The following is a 10,015-nucleotide window of genomic DNA, read 5'->3' as shown; positions in this document are numbered from 1 at the left end:
AAGTTTTAATTGTTTGCTCTTTCTTCGCCAACCAGGAGGTGGTGGGACAGTGTGATGAGGATGCATGCAGGACGGGAGGAGGGATGGAGGGGACGATATAAAGGTTTAAAGCTGTCACGTTATAGCACCAGGTGTGAGTGTGATTAGCCGTTAAAAGCCGTTTTGTAAATCGGCCGCTTCCGACATCACAAGTGGGCGTGTCCACCTAGATGTATGATGGATAGATGAACAATGTTTGCTACAGCCCACTGGGTAGGCTGGTAGACTGATCTATCCAGCACACATCTAGGGGGACACGCCCACTTGCGATGTCAGAAGAGGCAGATTTCAAAAACGGTTTGTAACAGCTAATCACACTCACACCCGGTGGTATAATATGTCACCTTTAAAACACATGGGACAATAGGGGGAGTCTAGTAGTCGTTGTGGGTGTTTGGGTCACAAAGAAGACGTTTTAGGTTCAGAACGCCAGTGTCCACGGTCTACCTGTAGACATCCTTGACCTGGCGCGTGCAGCATGGGGGTGATGTGTGTGTCGGGCCTCTTCTTCGTTCCTGTCGTGGGGCTCACCGGCTTCCATATGGTCCTGGTGGCCCGGGGACGCACCACCAACGAACAGGTGGGCACTCAAAGCATGCAAAAGCACACACACACACACACACACATACACACACACACACACACACACACACACACACACACACACACACACACACACACACACACACACACACACACACACACACACACACACACACACACACACAGAGGCTGGCCTGAGGCTCTTCCCACCTGTTTTATTAGCTCTAGTGTGTGTTTGTAAGCGAGATGGAGAGTGTTTGTGTGTGTGTTCTTTTCCCATATTCTTGCATAAAGATCACACACACACTCTCCATCTCACATACAAACACATACTAGACTTAATAAAACAGGCTGGCCTGAGGCGTTGGAGAAAGGCTCTCCCCACCTGTTTTATTAGTTGTCGTATGGGTTTGTATGTGAGATGGAAAGTGTGTGTGTGTATATGTGTGTTTGTGTGTGTGTGTTCTTTATTCATGTCCATGTCCCTCCTCCTCCAATAACGCAGCCGTTGTGTTCCACAGGTGACAGGCAAATTCCGCGGAGGAGTAAATCCCTTCACGCGGGGTTGCCGTGGCAACGTGGAGTATGTCCTGTGCAGTCCACTGGCTCCCAGGTAAGGTTCTCTCTGACGCAAATGTGTGTGTGTGTGTGTGTGTGTGTGTGTGTGTGCATGCAATACACACATGCTTCTTTTCAATTATTTTCCAGTTCACAGTTTTCTATGTGTGCTTTAGTGTGTGTGTGTGTGTGTGTGAGAACATGAGCGAGTATACATGTGTTAGTGCTGGCTTGTGTGAAGAAGTCCTCAGGGCAATCGCTTCCCGTTCTAGTCACTGTAGAGCCTGGGAGTGTGTGTGTGTGTGTGTGAAGTGTGCCGTCATGGTTGCGTAGGTGTGACTCGCGCTTCGCTGCTTGGCCCTCCTGGGGGAGGGCGGTTGGCAGTGAGGGTTGAGTCACTTTGCTGAAACACAGTTAATGTGGAGCGGAGCGGGTCAATGGGCTTGTTATGGGCCTATTATGAGTCCCTTCTTTGGTTCTCAACTCTGGCTGGGTGAACTGAATGCAGAATTACACACTAGAGTTAGCTAGTGTTAAGAAACAAGATGGCCGCAAGCTGGATTCCCAGGTACTGTTTATATTGACGAGGGTGAATCAATGGGGGTGGTTATCCCCACATACACCGCACCACAGACGACGCCTCTGGTCATGGTTGCACCTGTCATTATTCCTTGCCTTGATAACATCCTACATCGCTTGCTGTGAGTAAACAAGGTATTCCCTCACCCAACCCTCTCGTTTCTCCTGCAGATACACGGTGGACCTCAGGAAAAAGCCCCCTGTGAAGATACAGCCCCCCTTCCTCCGGCCTGATCTCTCCGATTGCCAGATCATCATCAAGGTCAGCGACAACGGCCTCCACAGCACGGTGATCAGCTCCAAGGTGAGCCTCCCTCTTCCTCCTTGCCAGCCCTCTCTTATCTGCTGGGGCGGCAGCTCATGAATGATTACTATTGGAGTCGTTTTGCAGACGCTTTTAGCCCCCTTGGCTCGCAGGGAATTCAGACGCGCGGCATTAATGAACAGGCCAGTGATGAGGTTACGATGCTCGAGGCTGTGGCGGGGGTTTGAACCCGGAACCTTTCGGCTGGGAGTCCCAATATAGTATACACTACCCTATCCTGTCATTTGCAGCTGAACAACCCTCTGCAGCCTCGTAGTTGAAAGAATACAGTAGACAGAGATGTATGTCTGTGCTGTAGATGGTTGATATGAAAGTGGTTGATTTAGGGAGAGGGCTAGTGGTCGGGACTTACTGATGTGATGAAAATTGCTACTGCTACCCGATGGAGTTGTAAATCCGACAAAACGTTGACTTTCATAATATTTCTGAAAAACATATCACACCAGCCATATCCTTTTATTAATACCGAAAGCAAAATGTAGTGTTTATCCAGTTCCCTCTTATGACATCAAGGGAGCTTGTTCAGTGCAAGACTAAGTTCAGTTCAGTTTCCACTCCGCAGGAGTTTACCTCCTACGTATATACAGATGGAGCGTTTTGCACTTCTATTGGCTTTTTAACATGGTTGGATGAGACTCTAAATCTGGATACCTGCTTCTCCGGTACCCAGATGTTGCTGTAGTTTAAATAACATTTTATTGATCTAATATAAACAATCTACTTCAAAAAGAACAAAGCACGGCTCCAGACTTTGAATCAAAGTTTCAAATTTTCCCCTTGCAATTTCACACACCAGGAGGCAGTAGGTGATTAGTTTCAGAATAAACAAAACAGTGTTTCGAAGTGCTCAGTGGGAATTGGTGGCATTATTAGCAGAAATCAATGTGTTGAAGTGTATTGTTTATCTGGATCTTCAAACTGCTACCCCCCCCAGCAAAAATGTAACTGTGAACTTTTTCTTCTTCCTCCACTGACTCTTGTTTCACATCTATCAACGTAATTTTAACTCTGACACTTCTCCCACCTTTCCCCTTTTCCACCTCCACCTCATCCCTCCCTCTCTCTCTGCCCACCCAACACAGTCCAAAAGCAGCATAAATGTCCTGGATGAGACAGACACACAGCCCCCACTGCCCCCCAAGGCTGACAGGTACAACCAGCTGAAAAATCAGATCACCGCCACCGAAGGTAAGCCCCGCCACACGCACGCACACGCACGCACGCAAACACACACACACACACACACACACACACACACACACACACACAGGGTCATATATCAGTCCATCCTCTTTCTCCATCTACGCTGCACCAAACTGCCGTCCTAAAGCTACATTGAAGCAGGCCGCGTGTTGGCGTTAAAGCAGGGTATAGTCTGATAGCCAGCTCTTTAAACTTCGGGCCCGGAGGACCGTATGATTTGCAACCAACATTGGGCCCTAGTACACACCCAGGTGGCTCCTAGTTTGTTTAGCTCGGAAAGCTAGGCGAGGTAATTGCGTCGTGAATCGCTGTCCAGGTTCCCCCCCTGCCAAATAGAGCGATAACAGAGAGGGGAATTGGAAGCACAATCCGATCTATGACCTGAGCTACGACTAGCAGCAGGCAAAGTCTTGTGTTAAGGGAAAGGACACTGAAATTAACACTTAGAGGATGTCGTATTCGTATCGTACAACAAGTGTAGCGTAATTATGAAACGCATAAATCTCCTGTGGTTCAATTCCGTAGGTAGTTTCCCCATGGTGCAATATGTCAGGAAGTTTAATCGTTTTATCTCGGGCTTCATCTTTTGCGCACAACGCTACTGCCTCCTCCTGGCAGTAACGGATACTGCAGTTGTGACGGTGCTGAATTGTTTGCCACCATACTGGAAGAATCTTAGCCAAAACTTTATCGATAAATTCTACAAACCCTCCAGGTCCAGGGGAAAAGTGTGTTGTCATTGACTGGTTCAGAATCTACAGGAAACGCCTCATGTTTATTATTTTCTCTTTTTTTTATCAATGACTGCTGTACTTTCTTGCAACTAAACAAGTTGCAAGAAAGATGTGCTATTGTTGCTCAACTGGACATACCTTATTGTAGAAGACCATGTTCAATTAAAATGTTGATACACATGATGACAACCAATAATAAACGTATTATCAAAAAAAACTCTTGTTTTCTAGAGAGTTCACTGCCTGGGAAGATCCATCCCTCCACCCCAGCCATGTACAAATTCCGTCCCTCCTTCGGCACCATGCCTAAAGTCCACTACCACGCCACTGGAGAGAAGGTAGGCCACGAACACCATAATGAACCATAATCCTATATTTGTGACTGTTAATAATACTGTAGAATACCGTTTACGTTGGTACATCCATTGATCACTGGGACTTTAAAATATGTGAGGAATATCAAATGAATTGCACGGTTTGAGAAAATAGATTTATTCCAGTGGCTGTTACCCCCACTGGAATATCTCCCTATCTCAACATCTCCTCGTTTAACTTCAGTTATGTCACCTATGTAACGTTTCCTGTTATTTAACCGTCTTCCTTCTTAGATCGTGATGCCCGACGACCCAAAGACGCCCGCCATCTTGGAAGAGGGCGTCCGCGCCCACGACTACCGCTCGGAGCCCAACCTGGACCTCCCCGAGTACGGCAGCGCGCCCCTGCACCGCACCTTCCAGTCCTCCCCCCTCCAGCTCGACGCCTACCCGGCCAGCAGCCGCACCCTGTCCCTGAAGCAGGCCCACCACCTCCACCAGAGGGCCACCAAGGGCCAGCTGCCGGCCCTGCAGCCTGAGACGCTCTCCTCCAGCCCCTACAAGGGCGTCTTCTCCCCCGGCCCGCTGTCCAACCGCAACGGCAGCCTGTCCTACGACAGCCTGCTCAACCCCAGCGTCTCCCCGGCCGCCATCGCCACTGAGTTGGCCGCCCACCCAGGCCTGCCCTCCATGGGCTTCCACTCGCCCTACCTGCCCACCAAAATGTGCCACATCCGGGGCCCCGAACTGAAGAGGCAGCAGCAGCAGCAGCAGCAGCCGGTGGTGGTGGCGGCGCCCGGCTACAGCCCGGTGATGCAGGCCCGGGGGATGGGCCGCCACTCGCCCCTCTCCAGGGAGAGGGAGCCGTCGCCGGTGCGCTACGACAACCTCTCCCAGACCATCATGGCCTCCATCCAGGAGCGCAAGGAGCTGGAGGAGAGGGAGAAGCGGCAGGTGGTCCACGGGCGGCCGCAGACCCCCGCCTACGGCCACGACTCGGGCACGTTCGACAGCCCCGGGGGCTACAGGCCCGCCAGCGCCTGCTGCCCGGAAGGGCCCCGGGGCTCCTCCGTCTCCAGGGGCCCCACGCCCCCGGCCTACGGGGGCTCCAGGGACAACTTGATGGGGGCGGGGCTGGGGTTGTACGGCCAGCGAACGCCGGTGTCGCGCCACGCGACGCTGGGCCGCGCGCCCAGGACTTCCTCTAGCTCCCTGCACACGGATCACAGCAGCACCAGCAGCAGCCAGGGCCGGCCCGCCTTTCAGGAGGGCCTCTACCGCTCCCCGGGCCACCACCCCCACAGCTCCCCCGCCCTGCCCCGGTCCCCCTCTTACACCAACCAGAAACTCTCCTACATCGGCGCGCTGGAGAGGACGGATTCGCCCCGCCTGGGGGGCCCAAGGTATGAATCCTAACGTCTGCCATGTGGGGCTCCGCTGGAAGCCCTGCGCCCTCTGCTGGACAGAGCCAGGCATCGCAGGCACTAGAGCGCAATCGTTGTAGTCCTAACTGATGTGTGGCGACATGTAGCATGTAAATAGGTCTGCGTTATGCGAAATCTACAGTATTTCGTTAAGTTACTTAAGATCTGTGACGCTCAAATACTGTCTGGTGTGTGGAGTCAATGATACAGTGTAATTGATTTAAATGATTGCCTTCATAGAAGAAAAGAGAACGACATTCTTTTTGTAATAATTTTCTCCTTGTTCTGTCTATTGAATAAAGTTGTTGGGTTCCATGTTTCCTTTTGCATGTTTTTTCTTTATTCATTTCACATCTGTCATAACATCTCTCATATCATCCATCATATCTTTGATAGATGATGGGTATCCATTGTTACACCAACTGTCACCTCCATAACCTAAGTTGGCCTTTTTTCCCTTTTTCCTCATGTACTTCCATAACTTTCATTGTCTCTACGTTCTACTTTACCGTTGCGTTTCTTTCTCCCCTTCCTGTCACGCACGTACAACAACCGCAGCCTGTGCTGACAGCTGGGTCACTAACACGCATGCGACGCATGCAACGTATGCGACCACCACTCCAGATCTGCAGCTATCCGTTTGTCAACCCACCGGTTGGACGAGGCTTGGTGGAACGCCGTGTGGGACAACTCCATTCGCTGCTCGCTGGCTCCGCTTTGCAACCCACTCTCTCCCCTTTCTCTCCCTGATCCAGGGAGGCCATGATGCAGGGCAAGATGAACGGCCAAATGGACTGCCACGCCATCTCCCAGCCCCCTCCCCCGAGTCCCGGTCGCCACGCACACAAGGGGGTCCGAAAGGTCACCGGGGTCGGCGGAACGACCTACGAGATTTCAGTGTGACCGCCGGAGGCCCCTCCCAACATTTAGTTTCCATAAGGCAACTCGACTGCCTTACATACACACAAAAACACACACAAACACACGCACACACACAACCAGGGCAGATCCACATCTGGTGGTCCCTTTTTGAACTTCTCGAGATCAACCAATTGTAGGACTGGCTCTGAGGTTTCATCAGATCAGAGGACCTCTGCTGCTCGGCTCTAGCAAATTGCTTGGTTGCGTTTGTACTGCAAGGGCATGGGATTGTTCATGAGTACTGCTGTGTGCTGTATGGACTACTGTGTCCTTCTGTTTTGTGGCTCCTTAACTTGAGCATCCAACTCTGTTGCCCTTACATCCCGTCACCGGCCTGGGGTTTGATACCAAGTTCAAATCTGAGCACGCGCGCGCACACACACACAGACACACACACACACACACACACACACACACACACACACACACACACACACACACACACACACACACACACACACACACACACACACACACACCATGTTATCTTAACATGGATCATTCATCTCATCTGTGTGAAGACGAATGGTCTTCTATCAAATGAACTGACCTCAAAAAGTCATTGGTGCTTCACATAAAACCCCTGTTCCAATCATTCCTTTACACATTGGATTTTAGAGGCCGTAGAACCGTTGAGTGTTAATTCAGCACCCAGTAGACAGGATATTCACACAGGAAGCTTGGGGGCGGGGGGGGAAGGGAATTCAACTAAAAAGGCTTTACTTCCATGCCAGGAATTGAAAATCATCTAACAATCATGTTTAATGCTTGATCTTACAGGAAACAATTACAATGTCCATAGCTGACGAAAGATATGTTTCGTTGTGGACTATAATCACTAGAAATTCCCTTACCAACTTTCTACAATCTGCAGTGAGTGTTAAAAGTTTATTTTTTCAGCAGTAAAGGCAGTAGTATGAAAACCACAAACATAGCTACGACTTCAAGGGCTGCAGAGCTTCGAGGCCTGCGACCAGTTTAAAAGACAGTGGTGCTTGTATATTTTCCTGTGCGTCGATGGTGGAAGCTGAACTTATAGTACGTTCTTTAGTGATAGATTTTGACTTGATTTCACCATTAGCCATACAAGTGCTCAGTTTTAGTCCAAGATCATCTGAATACCTCGTGGATGAAGGGTCTTTCCATCCTCACACAACATGAGGGCAGCTTTTCTAGTGACACCACTCAGTCCCTTTTTCTAGAAACTTCTGTGGAGTGCCATTGAGTTTCTGTTAAAAAAAACATAGGAGTAAGAATAGTGTAGAGAAAGCAAGAGAGAGAGAAGCCATTTTCATTACATTTAAATGAAGGTGGTTAGCCATTAATTATTTTGTAGTTTTATTTGGTGTATTTACTTTTTTTATATAGCCAACCTCAAATATGTTTGATACATCTTTTATACAGATACTAAAGCTTGGATTGGCTGTTCTTATTTTGAGTGGACAATTTTATTTTGATAATTTATAACTTCATCGAATATACAAGTTACTAAATGAAAAGATAAAATCACATATAAATAAAAACATATATACGTATACATATATATGTATATGTTTATACATAAATATATACATATATACGTATTTATGTATATACATATATATAAAGCTTGTTGTATCTTGCAGTGTAAAATATAGTTGTATAATGAAGAAATGTATTCACAGAGAGGTAATGTCCAGTTTAGATGTTAACTATTTTCAATAATGAAGCTGCCTTGAGATTTCAGTGCCAAGAGTGGCTCCTCCTCCCAGGACCTCTCACCTTAGGAGGCGTGGCCTGCTGAATCTAAGTTTAACTTTAACTTACAGTGGCTGTCTGGTACAGCGAAAAAATGGTGTTACAAGCCCCGACCCCTTAAGGGATTGCCAAAATGGGATCTTGCTGTGAAGCTGAAGGTATAAAGGATTTGATAGGTACATATTTTATTTTATTTTTCTCTTTGTCAGAAGAAAAAAACAACTGATTAAATCCTGCTTGAAAGTTTTCTCTCTGTGTTGTCTTTTTGTTTTATGACAGAAACCTTAATCCAAAGTAACCATAGCCATTGATATCTACTGGACGCAAGCTTTCAAAGAACATTTAAAGATTATGCCAGCATATTAGAGGAAGTTATTAGGTCTGTAATTTGGTCCTGCAAGCAGTTGCAAGTACTGCAAGCAGATAGCTAAAGAAATATATATTTTTAAGCCAATCAGATAGCTCGAAATAATATATATTTTTAAGCTGATCGGATTGCTCCGATTTTTTTTTAAGCAAAAAAGATTACTCGCAAAAAGATATTTTTTTAAACAAATCAGATTGCTCGCAAAATAATATTTATTTTTAAGCCAGTCAGTTCGCTCGAATTTGTTTTTTTTAAGCCAATCAGATCCTCAAAAAGATATATATTTGAAAGCCAATCAGATCACTCGAATGATATTGTTTTTAAGCTAATCAGATTGCTCGAAAAAATATTTATTTTAAAGCCAATCAAATCGCTTAAAATAATATTTATTTTTTCAGCTCATCAGATCGCTTGAAAAAAAACATTTTTAAGGCAATGAGATCGCTCGAGAATATATATATTTTGAACCATTCAGATCGCTCTAAAAAATATTTATTTTTAAGCTAATCAGATCGCTTGGATATAATATTTTTAAGGCAAATCAGATCGCACAAAAATAAATATTTAAGCCAATCAGATCGCTCGATAAAATCGTTTTTTAAGCTAATCAAATTGCTCGAAGAAAATTTTAAGCCAATAGGGCAGTGGCGGCTAAGTGGCTTCTAACTTTTTATTGAAAGGGGTATTTATACATTCAAACTTATGAATTTTTTTTTTTCTATTAATAGAAAAAAACCCCGCACTCAGCAACTTACAAGGTGTTTATTATGAATTCTAAAGTCTTAATAAAATATTCCCCATTCATTGATTAGTATTATTATTGTAGCTCTAATCAGCTCAATAATGAGACAAACACAATTGAGTATTATCATACATTGGCAAAAGTGGCAGTATTTTCAGTTAACCACACCCTCAATGTTGTTGATGCAGCTCAACTGCTTTATTTATCAGGCGTTTAGGAATGAACTCCTTTTTTTTGTTATAATTGTCTTTTTGATGCTGATATCTTTAATTAACTTAAGCAGCAAAAAATGTAGGCGCACACTTGTGACTTGAAGTTGTATATTTCAAGTACATGTAATATAAATTAAAATGTGCCCCATACAATTTAAGTTGTGCATGAGCCTTATTCAATAAAACCACAAACAAATTGGTGAAGCCACATATCTGCTGATAACTCCAATGCCTTACGGACTAATTTCTCATATCTACTCTAACATACTGCAGCCTTGCTTTTTGATCAATTACATCCAAAATTCCCCCGAAGAAAT

At 46.1% G+C, this 10,015-nt stretch overlaps 1 protein-coding gene across 1 annotated transcript in view; it reads left to right on the top strand.

The window, feature by feature from the left end:
- Positions 1–7,304, top strand: part of zdhhc8b (zDHHC palmitoyltransferase 8b) — a 45,282-nt gene extending 37,978 nt beyond the window's left edge. The window contains exons 5-11 of the mRNA XM_079729546.1: positions 517–619; positions 1,104–1,195; positions 1,891–2,023; positions 3,127–3,232; positions 4,213–4,319; positions 4,590–5,698; positions 6,475–7,304. Of these exons, the coding sequence (XP_079585672.1) occupies positions 517–619; positions 1,104–1,195; positions 1,891–2,023; positions 3,127–3,232; positions 4,213–4,319; positions 4,590–5,698; positions 6,475–6,622 (1,798 nt within the window). The 3' untranslated portion in view covers positions 6,623–7,304. The remainder of the gene's footprint in view (positions 1–516; positions 620–1,103; positions 1,196–1,890; positions 2,024–3,126; positions 3,233–4,212; positions 4,320–4,589; positions 5,699–6,474) is intronic.
- Positions 7,305–10,015: the final 2,711 nt, after the last annotated feature.

Source organism: Pollachius pollachius, assembly GCF_949987615.1.
Source record: "Pollachius pollachius genome assembly, chromosome: 1".
Lineage (NCBI taxonomy): Eukaryota > Metazoa > Chordata > Actinopteri > Gadiformes > Gadidae > Pollachius > Pollachius pollachius.
This window is presented reverse-complemented; position numbering and strand designations above follow the sequence as displayed.